The following is a 19697-nucleotide window of genomic DNA, read 5'->3' on the forward strand; positions in this document are numbered from 1 at the left end:
AAAATCCATGAGTAGTATTTGGGAAAGGAGTCCCAGATGAAGGGCTAGTACTAAGAATAGACAAGGAGGAAGTAAAGGAAAAAAATGAAAAATGGAAATGCCACAGGAACAGAAGAAGTACCAGCTCAAGTGTGAAAGACTTCAGGAGAAAGGGGATGTGATGGATGGCCGGCTTCATATTCCGGCCCTCACCCCCAAGCCGCCAGGAGGAGCTCTTCTGACAGCGTGGACGTGCCCCGAATTCCAGCAGGGCCTCATGGACTTTGTAGTTTCTACACACAGCCCTGCTGGATACCCTGGGGTCCACCGGGAGTCGCTGTAGGGAGGCTCGTGGACTCTTATGTGCCCTATAACCTGTAAGTACATCCTGATCACGTGAACAGGAGAGATGACGTACTTCCAGGTTGAAGAAAAGGACTTCTACCCTGACCCGGAAGGAATAAGGACTTGTGGGTAATGGAACAGGAACACCTCCGGGTCAGGGGATATAAAGGACTCTGGGAAAGCCAAGTACACTGAGCTGAGCTGGGAGGTAGGGTGGCGAAGTGTCTGGGAGAGGAGGATTGGTTTGTATTTGGAGAATTAAGTATATGAGTAGTGTGGAGTGGAGGGTGCTTGGTGCACTGTACTATTATAAAATAAAGAAGTCTTGTACTTTTACCTGGTGTTTGGAGTGGTACCTGAGGGTTCAAGAGGTGGATCGATACCTCTACTGCTACAGGGGAGTAGATGTGTTCTGGAATCAAATGCAGAAGATCTATGAACAGGAGAGAATACCAGAGGAATGGAGGAACATAACCCATAGAGTGCGGTGAAGATGGAACAATTGAAAGGAGTTTTCAGGATACCTGTGTAATCAAAGGCTTAAGACAGAGATTAAAGGAAAAGTTTTTAAGACCGTTGCAAGACCAGCAGTGATGTTTGGAGCTGAGTAAAGGGGGTGCAGGAGAAGAGGTTAAATGTGGAAGAAATGAAAATGTTGAGATAGATTTGTGGAGTTACAAAAAAGAAAATGATACTAGCAAAGGTACAATAAAAGAAAGTACAGGAAAGCAGATTAAAGTAGTATGGAAATGTGATGATGAGCGACAATGAATATGTGAGCAAAAGATTGATGGTAATGGAAGTAAGTAGGAAGAGAAAGTGAGGGAGGCCAAAACAGAGATGGATGGATAAAGTAAAAGAAGATTTGAAGGAAAAGATTTTGACTGAGGAGGTGGTACAGGATCAAGCTATATGAAGAAAGGTTTATTAAACACATCAAATGCACACAGAAGTGGGAGAAGATGAAGAGGAGGAGGAGGAAGAAGACTGTCTTTGTGTGCAGCTCAATTAAATATTCTACAAATAAGTATTTTAATCTGCAAAATTTATTTTTATAAAATTGTAAAATTCACTGACTTAGTTGGTACCTGACACAAAATCCCAAATACACTACTTTGTCTAATGTGTGAATCTTGGTTTACACTTGTGACTTTTTTCAGTTATTATTGTCTAATTTCAATGCTTGGTGGATGAAAGAATGCCTACAATGTCTGTTCACTCCTTACCACTTCTCTATCATTGAAGCACATATGGAATCCTCCATATAGTGAATGAATATAAGTGTTTGTGTGACTTTTTTCAGTTATTATTGTCTAATTTTCTACAGAACTGAGACAGCAATCTACATCTTGTCGTGGACATTCAATAATATCAATAAAAGCACTTGTCAGTGACTTACCGAGGTGAATCCACAACCCTGAGTCCAAGCACTTCCTTCCTGTTCTGCAGGCTGCAGCAAGAACAGTAACACAATGAGGCTGAAATGAAACTGTGGAGGAAGACAAACTTGGCAAAGTGAGGTGCACAGCCAGTCTTTTAAGATGGCTAAATCTAACAGCAGTGGTTTTCTTTTTTGATTTTTTTTCTTTCTTACGACAAAATGCACAACTGTTTTGCAACTTGTGTGTAATCACAAGACATGGATCATTACTCAGTAACATTTTTGGCTTGAAACATGGACATATTCTAAACGTTATAAGGCTTTTCTTTATAATGGGAACCCAATATCCATAAACTCCATTATAAAACACAAATGAGTTAGTTGTTTTTTTACAATTTAAAATACTCTTCACTTCTGAATGTAATATCATGTGGCAAACTAATGTATATTGTGGTTGTGAAGAAATAACTCTGACTTGAAAAATACTGAATTATCTATTAAGAGATAAAAAAAAGACAAATTAAATAGGTCGATTTAAAAGTAAAACTACATACCACACTTGTTGAATGGTACAAGAGCGAATGGGAGGCAGTCTCCAGTTTACTGCAGTTAAAGTCATTCCAAACCTATGTTCACAAACATAAGCAGTAACAAAGCCTAAGCACTTACAGATCAAAGGCAACTGAAATTAATTTGAAAAAATGGATTAATCTGAAATTGATAAGTTCAATTTCATAAAGATAGCTTTAAAGTTGGAAGAAATGTAAGAAGAGAAGTGAAATAATTAAAGCATCTGTAGTTTGTGACACTTGATATTTGAATATAAATTGTTTATTAAATACACAGTAATATTAATCGGGCGATGTCTCCTCCATACTATGATACAAAGTAAAATCTCACAACAGCAAATGTCACAAACCTGACAAAGCAAAAAAATATCCAGTGTGATCTTGGTATTCTGCAATTCATGTAGCACCATTGTAATAATGCTTCAATTTTTATTCTTAATATTGATTTTTTAGCAGAATTTATTTTTCAGTTACCTATCAGTAAATGTTAGTTATATGCACGTGGTAAGATAAATCAGTCCATGATGATTATTTCATTATCGTAAATCTTGCGCTGAAATCCTTCCCCAAGCCTATATATCCTCACAAGCCAATAACCAACCATTTGTTGTTACATTAAGGAAAAAAACTCCTGTCTGCCACATATTAAATTAGCTCTGACTTTCCAATCTGAGTTGATGAATTAACATTCGGGTCACTTACTCCTTGGCAATAACATGAGTACTGATATTTCAAAATGTAATAGGTCAAGTACAGCATGAACTTGTTTTAAAATGGTAGTGTGAAGCCATAACGTAAAGACTGGTCTTATAATCCCTACCATGTCCACAATGAACTTTAGAATTTCCTGTTAGATTTTATCTGTAACTTGAAACCATAATGATTAAATGTCAAACTGCTCAGTCTGCTTCTTGAATGTGTGAATTTCGTCAGCAGATCATTTGTTAAAGGGCACACACGTCAATAATTTTTATTTATATGAAGTGTTTTTTGGTAAGTTCTTGCTCATCACAACCTGTAATTTCAGAAATTATCGTATGTTAAATACATTAAGAATGCTTTAAATTTCTGTGTTTTATAGTGCAGCTAGAAAGTAACACCATTTTAAAAGTTTTATATCTTTTATGTTTTGTGCACATATGGCAGTCTAATCCTCATTTTAATGATGACTGTATTTTGTGGTGGTCAAAGTTAGCTGTTTTCTGGGACATTAAAAATTAGCACACCTCTGGTATAATCCTCTTCTAAACCAATTACAATTTACATTTTGTGTCCCAATCCAGGTGCAGAGTAAAAACAGATTGTTAAAATGTCTCTTGAATGACATATCAATTCAAAGATAAGACACTGACCTAGTTTGATATCCAGATGAGGGATAAAACTGAATACCAATATAAAAATAGCTTCTGGGGCCCATGGCAGTAAGATTACTGACACCCATTTGCCTGATTAGGGTTTCAAGGTAGTGTGTAAGGGATTTAAACTCAACTTCTTCACAGTAAATGGATTATGTATAAATGGAGAAAATTCAGCATTGATAGCAGTTTAAGGGCATCCTGCTTCACTATCTCAGTCTGGAAATTCATTCTGTGGTGTCAAGGCCAAGTGCTACATGCCAGTCGTGATCTGGAGTCCTTAAAGTTACAAAGAACCTTTTCCATTTGTGGATAGAGCAGCTTTTAAGTGATCAGTGGTGTGTTTCTGTGTTTGCAACTTCTGGCTGCCTATCTCCAAGCCTCCCAGCGCTTAGTGCCTAGATCTCTACACTGACAGAATTCACCACATGAGCATAATGGAAGATGCTTCATAATTTCTCGAAGAACTGTAGGTTAACATTAAAATGGTCTTTAGGAATATTTTGCCATAATCACTGCCAAGGTGCATGAGCCGTTTGTCAGAAATAAATTTAGAAATTCCATCGAAACAGTAGGTGGGAAGGAAAGAAACTTAGGCTCTAAGAAAAGAACATGAATTATGTGAAGTTGGTAGAAATATCATCTGTGTGTGGAATAAAGGTTCTGGGGCAGTGTGTTCTAGACAGACATATTGAAGCTGAATTTTTTTTTTTTATTTTGCTGGAAAGTATAGAGGATGAAATATTATATGATTTGAGACTATTATTCATTTTAAGGGCCTGAGCACCTTGTTGCTATTAAAACAGGTTGTACCATATAATTGTGAATACTTCAGCAGAATTTGTGGCCATTATTTTTGAGAATCTAAAACTAGCCTAAAAATTATTCCAGCAGCATGACAGTTAGGGTTGTGTAGTACACTGGTAGAGATTTGTCAATGGGTAGAATTTTTTTGTGTATAATTTTAACCATGGTTGATCAAAAAGCCTCCTTTGTTAATTATCCTCCTGGAAATTATTTGCCAGTACAACTGTGAAGATGAAAGTCCTCACAGACTTTAACTTGCCATAGCTAAATATAAATGTTCACATGCAAATAAATAATTGAACAGCCCTACATGTCATAAAACTGAAAGTGTGTTTGTTTCAGAGATTAAATTTATATATAAATGTTGTGTTTTGCAGAAAATGCATGGTACAATAATAATCTTGGTCAGTAGAATCAGATGGTAGTAGGGAACAGGTACTTTTGTTTGATTACTGTTAAAAATTGTATTTTGAGTTGTTATTGTAGCAACGTGACCTGTGAGAGAAGGGCAGGATGAGGCTATACAGGTGTGAGGGTGGAGCCGTGCATGCTGGAAGAGCTTAGAAGGAGATGCAATGAACAGTGTAGCAGGCCAGATGGTCCAACGCATACTCAAAAAAAGAAGGAAGGAGTCCAGTGCAGTGTGAAGGCATGTGAGGACAGCTGTCTCTTCTCAAGAGGAAGAGGAAGAGCTTCATCTCCCAAGGGTAACTACAAGAGTTGCCCAGGGTCCTTTCTTAAAGGGACAATAAAGAGACCTTTCAAGGACTATTAAATAGCTGCTTGTGTCTGTGTGTCAGTCCTTCGTCTGCTGTAACTCAGGTTGTTGCATCATGTTTTGTATACTGTATGATATGATAACAAAACATTGCATTTTTTTTTGTTAAAACATATCTATAGATTTCTGAAGAAGCCCGTTCAAACTTGTGCAGTTATCAATTAACATGCTTTCTGCAGAATGTTCATGTATGAATTTTACAAATGTTAAATGATTGCGCAAGTAAACATTATGCAGACATGTAAAAATTAGGAAAATAAAGTACTACAAAACCAGTGAGATATTCAGTGCTACCAGCAACAAATAAATCTGTGATGTAATTTAATACAGGTACTTTCCACAATCTGTAACTATATTATGGTAGGCCTGCATTAACCATTGAGCAAATTTAGCACTTGCTTATGACACCAAAGGAAAGTAGTGGGCATTACAGAGTTTTTTCAAAATTAGTGGAAAAGTTTAAGCACAAATAAAAAAAATGTATAAGTAAGCAATAAGATGCGTTATTTTTTACATGTTTTGATCCATGAATGTTGAAATGCTGTGTATCCTAAAGGTTAGAAAGCAATGGAATTGAAGTTTTGTTTAGTACAAATAAGGGTATTTCTTCATTAGTATATCTTTTAAAAAATTGTCCACCAACATTGATTTGTGTAGAAAGAGGATTTTAAAAATTGAAATGTATGCACTCAAGGTCATATCTCTGTAGTGTGAAAGCTTTCTTTAGTAGCCTGTATTGTATGGCTTGTTTTGATAACCTCTGCCGAGGTAGTATTTAGTAAATGTACAGTAGATGTACATTTTACTTTTTTCTCTATATGTTCACAAAGATGTTTTGAAAGGCACTGTTAAAGTTTAGTTAGGGTTGCTTATTTTTGGCCAATGGGAAACCAGAGAAAGTGGGAAGAATAGTTCTTTGCAATTATTATATATTGTCAGTCTAGTATTGTCAATACAGTACACAGTTTCCAATATTCTGTATGTTAAAAGGTGTGTGGAATATGTTTTTTTTTCTACTTCAGTTCTTCTTATTTTTTTTTTATTTTGAACAATACAAATATTTTGGAACTAGCCAAAGCCCTGTAAGAATAGGAACGGAAAACGGTGAGAAAGGAATTCAGAAATCAAGAAGAAATAAATACTTCTTGAAAGACGCAGTTGTGAATAGGTGTTTTGGTGGAGACGACAGATAATGAGTCGAAAGATCTACTCGTACTACAATATCAGGTCTGTGCTCTGGTCTTTGGGTATCCCACTGTGCATGTAGAATTTCCAGCCAAGCAGGATTAAATGTGAAAGTGATAAATAAATCGGGCTTTCCGAATTTACATACTATGGTCATGGCAGTCTGATAGTTTTGTTGCATGTATCTTGGACTTCCTGGAAATGTGGACGGTAATATCATTTTGCCTACGCGTACGTTGTTATTTTCAGCATTTGCTTGCAGTGCGTCTGATAGTCCTTTGTATTGTTCATTGCGCAGATCTTGTTGATGTAATCTGAGATAGTTGAGACGCACGCCCTCTGTTTTAACATACACATCTAAGATGTACTGTTGGAGTAGTTTGCCACTAGAATGCAAAATACTAAATGTATTCCTCATTGCTAATCTGTATGCATAAAATTGGCATTGAGTAAGCCTTATTTGCTTGCCGGTTCTTTTATTGGGAACATGTTGTAAATCTTTGTGCAAGCCAATGTCTCCGTAAGGAAATAAATTGGGTAAACCATTTTTTGGAATTACTTCAGTTGATTAAAATTGCACATATGAAAAGAAGCCTCACCATAGAACAGTAGAGCTACTCACTGTTAACCTGTGAAACTAGACCAACAGAAACTGGATTAAATCTGAAAAGCATATGCCGATAGATTTTACCATGATATATACAGCAACCATGATCATTTTTAATTATATGTATCATGATGCAAATTTTTGGCCATTCTCCCCATCTCGAAGACTAAAGATTTTAAACTTTGGAGGAGATCCTTAACTTATATACATTTACTAATGCTCGCTTCTAATCAATCCTTGTAATGTCTATTAATATTTGACAGCAAGTGATTTTGTAAAATGGACCACAAATAGAAAAAAATATTAAAGGATGGAAAAGGCAGGCCCCCCTCTGGAGCCAGGCCTGGAGGTGGAGCTCGATGGCGAGCGCCTGGTGGCCGGGCTTGCACCCATGGGGCTCGGCCGGGCACAGCCCAAAGAGGCAACGTGGGTCCCCCTTCCCATGGGCTCACCACCTATGGGAGGGGCCAAGGAGGTCGGGTGCAGTGTGAGTTGGGTTGTGGCCGAAGGCGGGGACCTTGGCGGTCCGATCCTCGGCTACAGAAGCTGGCTCTTGGGACGTGGAATGTCACCTCTCTGAAGGGGAAGGAGCCTGAGCTAGTGCGCGAGGTCGAGAGGTTCCGGCTAGATATAGTCGGGCTCACCTCGACGCACAGCTTGGACTCTGGAACCAGTCTCCTTGAGAGGGGCTGGACTCTCTACCACTGTGGAGTTGCCCCCGGTGAGAGGCGCCGAGCAGGTGTGGGCATACTTATTGCCCCCTGACTTGGAGCCTGTACATTGGGGTTTACCCTGGTGGACGAGAGGGTAGCCTCCCTCCGCCTTCGGGTGGGGGGACGGGTCCTAGCTGTTGTTTGTGCGTATGCACCGAACAGCAGTTCGGAGTACCCACCCTTTTTGGAGTCCCTGGAGGGGGTGCTGGAGAGCGCACCTTCTGGGGACTCCCTCGTACTGCTGGGAGACTTCAATGCTCACGTGGGCAATGACAGTGAGACCTGGAAGGGCGTGATTGGGAGGAATGGCCCCCCCGATCTGAACCCGAGTGGTGTTTTGTTATTGGACTTCTGTGCTCGTCACGGATTGTCCATAACGAACACCATGTTCAAGCATAGGGGTGTTCATATGTGCACTTGGCACCAGGACACCCTAGGCCTCAGTTCGATGATCGACTTTGTGGTCGTGTCGTCGGACTTGCGGCCACATGTCTTGGACACTCGGGTGAAGAGAGGGGCGGAGCTGTCAACTGATCACCACCTGGTGGTGAGTTGGCTCCGATGGTGGGGGAGGATGCCGGTCAGGCCTGGTAGGCCCAAACGTGTTTTGAGGGTCTGCTGGGAACGTCTGGCAGAGCCCCCTGTCAGAAGTAGCTTCAACTCCCACCTCCGGCAGAACTTCGACCATGTCCCGAGGGAGGTGGGGGACATTGAATCCGAATGGGCCATGTTCCGTGCCTCTATTGTTGAGGCTGCTGACCGGAGCTGTGGCCGTAAGGTAGTCGGTGCCTGTCGTGGCGGCAATCCCCGAACCCGTTGGTGGACACCAGCGGTGAAGGATGCCGTCAAGCTGAAGAAGGAGTCCTACTGGTCCCTTTTGTCCTGTGGGACTCTGGAGGCAGCTGATAGGTACCGGCAGGCCAAGCGGAATGTGGCTTCGGTGGTTGCTGAGGCAAAAACTCATCATGGGAGGAGTTTGGGGAGGCCATGGAGAATGACTTTCGGACGGCTTCGAGGAGATTCTGGTCCACCGTCCGGCATCTCAGGAGGGGGGAGCAGTGCTGTGTCAACACTGTGTATGGTGGGGATGGTGCGCTGCTGACCTCGACTCGGGACGTTGTGGGTCGGTGGGGGGAGTACTTTGAAGACCTCCTCAATTCCACTAACATGCCTTCCAATGAGGAAGCAGAGCCTGGGGTCTCGGAGGTGGGCTCCCCCATCTCTGGGACTGAGGTCACCGAGGTGGTCAAAAAACTCCTTGGTGGCAGGGCCCCGGGGGTGGATGAGATACGCCCAGAATTCCTCAAGGCTCTGGCTCTGTTGTAGGGCTGTCTTGGTTGACACGTCTCTGCAACATCGCATGGACATCAGGGACAGTGCCTCTGGATTGGCAGACTGGGGTGGTGGTCCCCCTCTTTAAGAAGGGGGACCGGAGGGTGTGTTCCAACTACAGAGGGATCACACTCCTCAGCCTCCCTGGAAAAGTCTATTCGGGGGTTCTGGAGAGGAGGGTCCGTCGGATAGTCGAACCTCGGATTCAGGAGGAACAGTGTGGTTTTTCGTCCTGGTCGCGGAACAGTGGACCAGCTCTACACCCTTAGCAGGGTCCTGGAGGGTGCATGGGAGTTCGCCCAACCAGTCTACATGTGTTTTGTGGACTTGGAAAAGGTGTTCGACCGTGTCCCTCGGGGAATCCTGTGGGGGGTACTCCGAGAGTATGGGGTACCGGACCCCCTGATAAGAGCTGTTCGGTCCCTGTACAACTGGTGTCAGAGCTTGGTCCGCATTGCCGGCAGTAAGTCGAACCCGTTTCCAGTGAGAGTTGGACTCCGCCAGGGCTGCCCTTTGTCACCGATTCTGTTCATAACTTTTATGGACAGAATTTCTAGGCGCAGCCAGGTTGTTGAGGGGGTCCGGCTTGGTGGACTCAGGATTGGGTCACTGCTTTTTGCAGATGATGTTGTCCTGTTTGCTTCATCAGGCCGTGATCTTCAGCTCTCTCTGGATCGGTTCGCAGCCGAGTGTGAAGCGGCTGGGATGAGAATCAGCACCTCCAAATCCGAGACCATGGTCCTCAGCCGGAAAAGGGTGGAGTGCCCTCTCAGGGTTGGTAGCGAGATCCTGCCCCAAGTGGAGGACTTCAAGTATCTCGGGGTCTTGTTCACGAGTGAGGGAAGAATGGAGCGCGAGATCGACAGGCGGATTGGTGCGGCATCCGCAGTGATGCGGGCTCTGCATCGGTCTGTCATGGTCAAAAAGGAGCTGAGCCATAAGGCAAAGCTCTCAATTTACCAGTCGATCTATGTTCCTACCCTCACCTATGGTCATGAGCTATGGGTAGTGACCGAAAGAACAAGATCGCGAATACAAGCGGCTGAAATGAGTTTTCCCCGCAGGGTGTCTGGGCTCTCCCTTAGATAGATAGATAGATAGATAGATAGATAGATAGATAGATAGATAGATAGATAGATAGATAGATAGATAGATAGATAGATAGATAGATAGATAGATAGATAGATAGATAGATAGATAGATAGATAGATAGATAGATAGATAGATAGATAGATAGATAGATACTTTATTAATCCCAATGGGAAATTCACAAAAGATAGGGTGAGAAGCTCAATCATCTGGGAGGGGCTCAGAGTAGAGCCGCTGCTCCTCTGCATCGAGAGGAGTCAGATGAGGTGGCTCGGGCATCTGATTAGGATGCCTCCTGGACGCCTCCCTGGTGAGGTGTTCCGGGCACGTCCAACCGGGAGGAGGCCCCGGGGAAGACCCAGGACATGCTGGAGGGACTATGTCTCCCGGCTGGCCTGGGAACGCCTTGGGATTCCCCCGGAAGAGCTAGAAGAAGTAGCTGGGGAGAGGGAAGTCTGGGCATCTCTGCTCAAGCTGCTGCCCCCGCAACCCGACCTTGGATAAGCGGAAGAGGATGGATGGATGAAATAATAATTGCAAAATGGTATTTATGAAGACAGAGTCACCTTAATAAATTGACAGAACTGAAGTTAGGATTAGATTTCTGTAACTTCACCTGTGTTTAAGGAGACCATTTGTAGTGTACTTTTATTTTTACGACATGTTATGCAATAGTTAAACCATTAAAATGTATTGTTTATATTTTCTTTTCTAATTTGTAAATAGGCTGAACTCAACAGTAGAATGTATACCATATCATATGCAACTTACACCTGAAAATGCCCTGCAGCTTATTCAGCAGTATCCTTTTTTTTAATTCATATGGTTGTCCAAGAATGTGCTCATGTGATATCAGAATTTTGTATGTTTGTTTAGAATTTTCTTTTGTGGTGCTATATTGCCAAGCTTTTCCCATTCTACTTCTCCTTCTGTTTTTCACTAAGAAGCTATTTTTATAGATACATCTTCTTCACAACGTGATGGTTATCCATTGACTTTGCATGGACATAACAATATGTTTTAAGTACACCACAAGGAAGCTGGTCCATACTTATTTAAATCCAATAATATTTTTTTAAAAAGTGGTGAGTCAGAACTCTGAATGCCTTTGTCCATTTTTTCATGCAGATTTATTGGGACTGAAATTTGTCACCTATAATCCATTGTCTTTTCCCTGAAAACCTCTCTAGGACTTTTTCAAATTTGAGGCATGGAACATTATCCAGATCAAAATGTTAGCTAGTACAAGAGCATAGGAAGGGGCACAACTAATCAGTTAAAAAAAAATATATCACTCTGCTGCATTACAATTCTGGTATGTTCATATGAAGAGACCTAATGTTTTTCCTTTTCCACTAGCCTTCATTGTTGATAATGACAGTGTGGGACCATGAGTTCATCTCATTTATGCTGGTCTCCCAGTCACTGTGAATCGGATGTGTTTGTAACCATGCACTTTTTTAGGCACTTAGCTCACTACAGTTGCATCTTGTTGTTTTTTCTGATAGGATTATAATTGATTGGGTTGTTTGTTTTTGCACCCCATTCATTTCAAACTGGCATATTCTCCACTCTGAGCTGTTAGTTGATGGCAATGAACAATCAGTTTTTTTTCTTTTGTGTGTGCGTGTGCGTGTGTGTGTGTAAGTGGTATGAATGACGTATTGATATAGCCAAGATATTGTTGGGTATGAAAATCAGAGGATAGTCCCTAATACAGAGTGCATGGTGTCAGGCAGAGCCACTGAACACTTTAGTCTTACTAAATTAAACACATTCACACCTTTGTGCCCCTATATCTTCTTTAAATAATATTTTCCACATATATATTGTTGCTGATCAAGTAGGAAATTACTTGCAAGGAATAATTGTTGATAATATACGCTTAATGTATAATTACTGTATTTTTGTCTTACATGATGAGATTGAAATGATTAAGAACTGAATTAAAGTTAGATCATGTCTGTATTTTGTTCAGCATAATAAACAGAAATATGCCTGCGTTATGAGTTGGTAAGCAGTATATGAACATTAGCAAAGTGTATTAATATATTATTAATACTGTATTTGTATTTGGCATTTAAATTAGCCATGTTAAAACTAAGTTTTTTTCTTAATGACCATCCTTCCATGTATGACATTGTGGCTGACTGCTCAGATAATGTTCCAACCCGATACCTTGTAAATGATGCTTGTGTCCTTTCTGGTAAACCGTTGGTTTCTGCCAGTGCTCTGAGGTTAGAGGGCCAGGTAAAAAAATTTGAAATATTCATTTGCTATAAAACTGCATCAAATTAATGTGATTGTAATGATGACTGGAAGTTCCGGTGAGATGCATTTCAAAAAGTGTCTGAAAATTGTTATGATTATGAAACTATTGTTCATATCATTAAAGATTAATTTGCTTTCTTTCTGTATATTTTGCCTAAACTTTACACAATTTATTTAATATTCTGAGGTTTACCTAATCTTCCTGTGTAAGTTTTAATAACCAGCAGATGGCAATAACATTAACTAATTCTTTAACTGTTCTACTTCGGTGAAGGCTGGTATTGATCATTATAGATTTGTTTGGCTAATGGTAGCAAACCACAGAAATTGACTTATGCCATTGGTGAGTTAAACAATTTGAACTGAATCTGCCTTAATTTATTGTACTGTGGTTGAATATTTGCTTGAGTATTTATCATTATCATTTGGAACAGTATTGCACTTAAAAAAATTGTATTAGTTAAATGTTTTAGATTACTGCATGTGATTTACTGCTTACTATATGTTTGTATGTAGCTTACTGTATACAACTACAAAGGGGGTCCATGTTATAGATGTCTATATGCAAAACCACCTCCACCAGAAACTGTCACCAGTTGCTCAGATGGAGGAGTTCTTGGTGTTGGTAAGTGTTTCTTTTTTATTAAATTATAGCTGTAAATATATATATTTTTTTACACAATATATATTTTCTTTGCTTAAGACACTTTAATCTGGCGAGGAGGTATCTCAAAACCAATAATGATTTGTTATTGATTTTCTGAAAATTTGATACACTCTATTTGTTCAGACATTATGAACTAAGTGTTGTTAACTAAGCTCAAAATATTTAAGGCTATGCACAAGTATAGTTTAATGAAAAAGTCTGGCTGTGATAAGTATAACTGTCATATTAAGACCAAAATGTGTCCAGTTATAATACTGTACTTGCAGATTTGCCTTGCATTGCTAAATGGTAACCTTATAGTTTACCTATTTTCTTCTTTTTTTATTATTGAGGCCTAAATCCTAAGTACGGTAGTTTAAATACAATAGGCCACATGTATAAACTCTCCTGTACACCAGTTTTGTGTTATTTATTTATATATTTTTAAAAACTTAATAGAATATATTAGTGTATGAATCTTTGTTGCAATTGCAAGTTACAAGTTTTGTATCCATATTCCTAATTTTTTTAAAGATAGGCAGCAAACATACTCAAAATAATTAGTTAATTATATTATTACATGGATAATCGTCATATTGCACCATGTGTTTTCAAATCACTTTAGAAAATATACAATTACTGTAATTTACTGTAACTTGCTTGGAGCAGGGAAACAACATTTTATCATTCTGTTAGTTCACATGTTAAATAGGCCTATATATATGTTTTGCATGCTTTGTTAAATAAAATTATTACAAAAGCATACGATAGTGTTATACATGTGTTATGTTACAAGCCTCCTGTAATTCTGCTTTCTGCTCCAGAAAAAAAACATTTAATAATTAAAGTCATTGGCAGCTGCCGTAAGATATAATAAATGGTCCTTTTTATTTAGTGTATTTTAGCTTTTTTATGTTTAGAATGAATACTGTTTATATACCTTTAACTTAACTGACCATAATAAATAGTATACAAAGAGAAATATCAAAAGTGAAGCAATTTATTGTGCAAAAAAGTAAAGCTAAGTGACACAAAACTGCTTTATGAATCTTGTATTTGTTTGCTACACCTGACCTTCAGTGCTTCAATTGACAACTGCTTTGTGATTGCGTGTAAGTAATCAAATAATAATAAAAATGTACCTGCTGAATAGTTGTGTCAGAACTGTTTGGACACAAAACTTTAGTAATATGCATGTTACCAGTAATTCACATCATTCAAGTACATGCACCGATGTTAAATAATTTACTATAAATTGTTGGACTGTTTTCAGAATCAAAATGTAGGAACTGTAATTTGCAAACTGGATTTAAATTGTGTGCATAGTATATTGGAATTTTATATAAAAGATACAGTATGGTTATAGTATTATAGTGTCATTATTGCCATGTGTGCTCATTACAGTGAAATTCTTACTTACATGTATGTGATAACCAACGCATAGCAGGTTTTATATGAAACATCAGGTCTGCTTTAGAGAATCTGGAATATCTAAATTAATCCTGCATGACTGAGCTTTTATTCATGACTGCATACTGTGATGAACTTTTTGTTTAGGCTCAGCATCTATTTTGTATGAATTTGCTGTCACTATAGGATCTGTATATTGGCAACTCTGTAATTATGAATTGGTTTAGAAGGTGGTGGACTCATTTAGAACTTTAGGACAATGCACAAGTGCAAATTTTAACATCCAGCATTTCAGCATTAACTCATTTTTTTAAATAAAGTTCCAGGAATTATGGGATGCTTTCAAGCCCTGGAAATCCTCAAGATTGCTTCAGGAAAAGATTGTATCCTTACAGTATTACATTTTATGGTTTTTGAAAGTCGTAATTATATTAGATTTGTTCCTGTTTTTTTGCTATGCTGACTAGATAGATGTTCTTCAAAATAAATGGCTTGGTGGTTTTAACATATTAAATCCTTTATTTATATGTTCGAAATATCTTTTTTCATTCTCTCGGGTATATAATATTATGGTTGATTTTTTTTCTTTACAGTGATTAAGAATTCAATTAACATAAATTTATAGAAAAGAGAATTACATATATAAAACTTTTGAATTTTTTGTGGCAGTGACATTGTACAGCACATATCAGTGTGTTCTGGCAAACAGTAACTCTACTAATATGACCTCTAAAAACTTCATAATAATGTGTATAAATAAATTATTTTATGTTTTAAGAGCCTAGTGTTTTATCATTTTTGTTGCATTAGAAAAAGCAATGAATTATAGGATGCAGTATTTTCATTTTTTAGTGTTTCCAAGCGGCACTTTTAAAATGACAACTTTCAGCCACAAGAGGGTGCACTATTTTTACATGGAAGGCAGATAGTAGGTAGAAGGTAGGTAGAATGCATTAGAAATATTACACTTACTGTGATTTAATTCTGGTGAACTGTTTTCCTCAGTGACTTGCATTTAATCTTTGCACAGAAACGGTGTGTTGTATGAGTTTACTTAATGAGAAATGATTTAGGGAGTTTTTTGATTACTGTGCCTGCTTATAAATCGTAGAACTGTTTTATTGGCTTATGTTGTTTCCTGTCACATGACATTATGTGGCTTCTAGTTACTCACTGACAACCATTCAGTATTTTTAAATATTGCTTTGACCTAGATAAAATAAAGTATATTCTTCAGAGGTTCAGCGTTATGTTTGATGCTAAAAAGTAAATTTTAAAATGTGAGATTCCTTAATAATATGAGGTACCCTACAATGCTAAATTGAAAATGAATGGATGGATTGATATTGTAACCTGTAGTATACATTTCTTACCCACTTTGCAGAAATATCAGTCATACCGATTTATCAGCATCTTAACATACATCTGTGGAAAATGTTATTGGGGTAAAAAAGTGTGTTTCAGCATGACTGGATTTTACACCAACATGTTATGAAGTGATGAATGATCTTGAATTCATTTTGAAGAGCAGCTACTTACTTTTTACATTTGTTTTATGCCAGAGATACCTTAAAGTGTTGTACCATCTGTTCAGGGCACCCCACTAAAATAAACACAATGCTTTAGGAGAAGCATTATGTTGATTACTGCTAATAGTAGTCACATGACATGATGCTGAATTATAGTAGACCTGTTTACCAAAGCCAATGCTATAGAAGACTGTTGTGTGATATGTGTAGGTCAGGGATTCTCAACCATTTTTTCTTGGCATACTTCTAGGAATTGAAATGTTTTGAAGTTTTTTAATGTAAGAACAGTAGTGTGGTTTGATATGAAATAAAAAATTGCATGAAATGCAAAAATGATAATACAGTTCTGTATTAACTATTCAGTTCTATATTAAGGAGAAAAATAAATCACAATTTATGTACAACTTCAGGTTAACAAAAAGCATAAAATAACTTTCACATCAATGTGAAGGCTGAGCCTTTTAAAGCCCACTTTTTCCCATTTTTTATGTGTGGACATACTCCTTTCCATACTGTCTGCACCCTTAACCACAGAGGTGGAGAACCTTTTGCTCTATTAACATCTCAGGATAATCCGATCCCTTAAACCTAAATCATTATTTCTTTAAGAAAAATATAAGAGACAATTTACATTTACCAAGTGAGGCTTCGGAAAGACTAAACACTGTTAAGTGATTGTGCATAAATGCCGCAAAGATTCTACTGTGGCTTGCACCAGTTTATCAAATTGCTTTGTGTTACATCCTCCTTACTCTGTATTTTTATGGATGCAGGTCACAAGATATTTTATGATCTGTTTGAGGTAGTGAGCAAGCCGCAAGCAGTGTACACCATGAAAGCGATTCAAGATAAAACATTTATATGTACAAGCTTCACCAGAAGCCCTAATTGTAAAATTTACTTTTCATCTTAAATAAAGCAAACATTACACTTTTAGACATTATTCTCCAGTGTCTAAAGAAGAGCACATTCAGTTATTTTATGGCTCTAAACTGACCCTTTGTGTGTGAGTGTGGTGTTAGCATGGGTTTGCCTTACAACAGCCCTTTTAAATCCAAAATTGTTTTATGACTTGTACCAGATGCTTTCCATGTAAGCCCCGAATTTCTAGAAAACCTGTAATGTAAAAAAAAGACTGTCACTTACACATCTGTACATTTTTCTCACCACTTTCACTTTTCTTTCAGTTCTGCTTGCAGCTTTGGACTTGGGTCAGTAGTGAACATGAAGATAACCGTACCATCACTTTATGAGAGAGCTTAGTTATTCCATCAGTTCATATTATATAGTTACTTGCATGGGAAACCTCACCACATTATAAACAGCAAGATACTTAATGATGGTGACATTTTAAAAGTTTGTAATCTTACAGGGCTGCCTTGTGCTATAATAAAACCAGATAATGGAACAAATGTTTGTGTAAGCAGATGTCTATATTTAAACTATCTTGAGTAAAATATACAAATTAATTTCTCAGGACACATGCCATTCTTTTATTATTTAATACTGGCCCTTACTAAATATGCTGTGTTATGCTCAGATAAATTGTTTTAGGATTTATCTGACTGGAAAGGAATGTTTACTGCATATGTATCAATCCTGATGTTCATTTTTAACTAAAGCATCTTTCTACCTTGAATCCAAAGTGTTTAATTAGTCAGTGTGGCAATACTTGATATAAAATAAACTAAACATTAAAAGCTTTATTTTATAAGGTGCTCTGTGACTTTTCCTTAAGTATAGCATTTTTCAGCCTCATATCACCAACAGATGCTACTGTTTGATGCTCTAGAAGGCCGATTCCGCACAATCAGACTGAGACCAAAGCAAAATGGATGTGTAGTATGCGGAGAAGAACCAACAGTCAAAAGTCTTGTCAATTATGAACAATTCTGTGGATCAACAGCTACTGACAAGGTCAGCAGGCAATGTTTTATGGTAATAGCTAAAACTATGTATACATTGATGTGTAATATTTATATTTTCCTGCATGGCAGTCAGTACTCCAACCATACTTTAGCTGAGCAACAGAACTCTTTCAAAGGGAGGGTGCCCGGAATTTAATGATATTTTTGTTTACTTTATTATTTTCAAATAGTAAATGCATCTAGTCAAGTACCTCTCTGTTTAGTCAGGAGATCCCATAGAGAGAAATTCCCTGAAGGCTACCTTCTTCAGTCTGGCAGCATCCCACACCTCTGGGGTCCATCATCAGGTCCTAGGGTTGCTGCCTTGAGATTGCCAGGATGCTTTAAGACAACAGCTTTTAACAGTTGCTTCTTCAACTAAGATTTGGAACAGGTTCCATTTAAACTCCATGTTCCCAGCCTTTCTCTGCACATGGGAGAAGTTCTTTCAGAGGTAGGAGATGGGAACTCATCATGAACAAAAATCATAGCCATGCATTGTCACGAAACCCTAACAGCTTGTGTAGGCTTTACTGGCCAACGATTCTCATTTCAAATCCAGTTCACTTCTAAGTGATGATGAGTTGACAGCTCTGCCCCTCTCTTCACCAGAGTGTCCAAAACATATGGCTTCAGGTCAGATGACACATCTGCAAAGTCTATCAGCAAACTTCAGCCAAAGGTCCTGTGGTACCAGGTACACTTAAGTCATTTTGTTTAAATGTGGTGCTTGTTGTGGACAATCCCTGACTAACACAAAAATCCAATATCATCTCACCATTATTGTTCAGTTCCAGCAAGCATTTCCTCATAGTCACACCTCTCCAGGTGACATGAGCATTGAAGTTATTCAGTAAGACACTGAGACAGTGGGCAGCACCCCTTTAAACACCTCACCCATATTTTCTAAAAAGGCTAAATACTCTGAACAGCTGTTTGTTGAACAGGCACAAGCAAAACTCAGAGGTTTTCCTTCTGCAACTTGTAGGCAATCCTCACATCCAGCAGAAAAAATTTCAATTGCACCATTCTCAGTTGGGGGCTTGTCTGTATCCCCACACCCATTTGAGGTCTTTCACACATTGGAACTCTGGAGTAGTAGACTGACCACCCTCAATCAAGAAGTTTGGTTCCAGAGCACATATGTGGAGGTCATAGCAACTATATATACCTGGTACTTTTCCACCTCCCACAGCAGCTCAGGTGCCGTAATGTTCTAAGTCAGTCTCCATTGCCAGAATCTAGTCCTTCTAGTGCTTCCTGTCTTTGCCCGCCACTAATCTGGCATCACACCCGACCCTAACCCTTCATCTTGCAGGTGAGCCCACAAGAAAAGAGCTTCACAATAAATCTCCAAAGGTATATAGTTATCTATAGAGACAAATACAATGATAACACAATTATTGATTTTTTTTGGCATCCATATTGGCTCGGTAAGAAAGTAAAAAAACAAACTATAATCCACATATGTTATACTTTTTGGGTGGAAGATACAGACGTTAAAAGTAATTATCAGAAAACTGACTGAGCCAGGAGGAGGAATGTTGTGGGCTTGGAATCGAGAAGACCCATTGTGCAGGTAGATCTCTGCCATTGTACTGGTTTGTACAGAGTAAGCAGTATAATCACATTTTCAGTAGGGTTAACTTTCAGAGCTATGCATATGAGTAGCAGGGTCTTTAAGATGAGATACTGAGGCAAATGTGAGTGGACTAGCAGCAGTATTTTGTTTCAGTTGTAGTTTGCTAATGCATCCTGCAGTTGATGAGAGAACTGCAGTAATCCAACAGTGAG

At 38.7% G+C, this 19697-nt stretch overlaps 1 protein-coding gene across 1 annotated transcript in view; it reads left to right on the plus strand.

Annotated features, from left to right (window-relative positions):
• mocs3 (molybdenum cofactor synthesis 3) overlaps positions 1–19697 on the plus strand; it is a 69090-nt gene that overhangs the window by 11941 nt on the left and 37452 nt on the right. Inside the window, exons 5-9 of the mRNA XM_028797457.2 lie at positions 10867–10941; positions 12273–12390; positions 12928–13036; positions 14788–14850; positions 17750–17913. Coding sequence (XP_028653290.1) covers positions 10867–10941; positions 12273–12390; positions 12928–13036; positions 14788–14850; positions 17750–17913 — 529 coding nt within the window. The remainder of the gene's footprint in view (positions 1–10866; positions 10942–12272; positions 12391–12927; positions 13037–14787; positions 14851–17749; positions 17914–19697) is intronic.

Source organism: Erpetoichthys calabaricus, chromosome 3 (assembly GCF_900747795.2).
Source record: "Erpetoichthys calabaricus chromosome 3, fErpCal1.3, whole genome shotgun sequence".
Classification (NCBI taxonomy): Eukaryota; Metazoa; Chordata; class Cladistia; order Polypteriformes; family Polypteridae; genus Erpetoichthys; species Erpetoichthys calabaricus.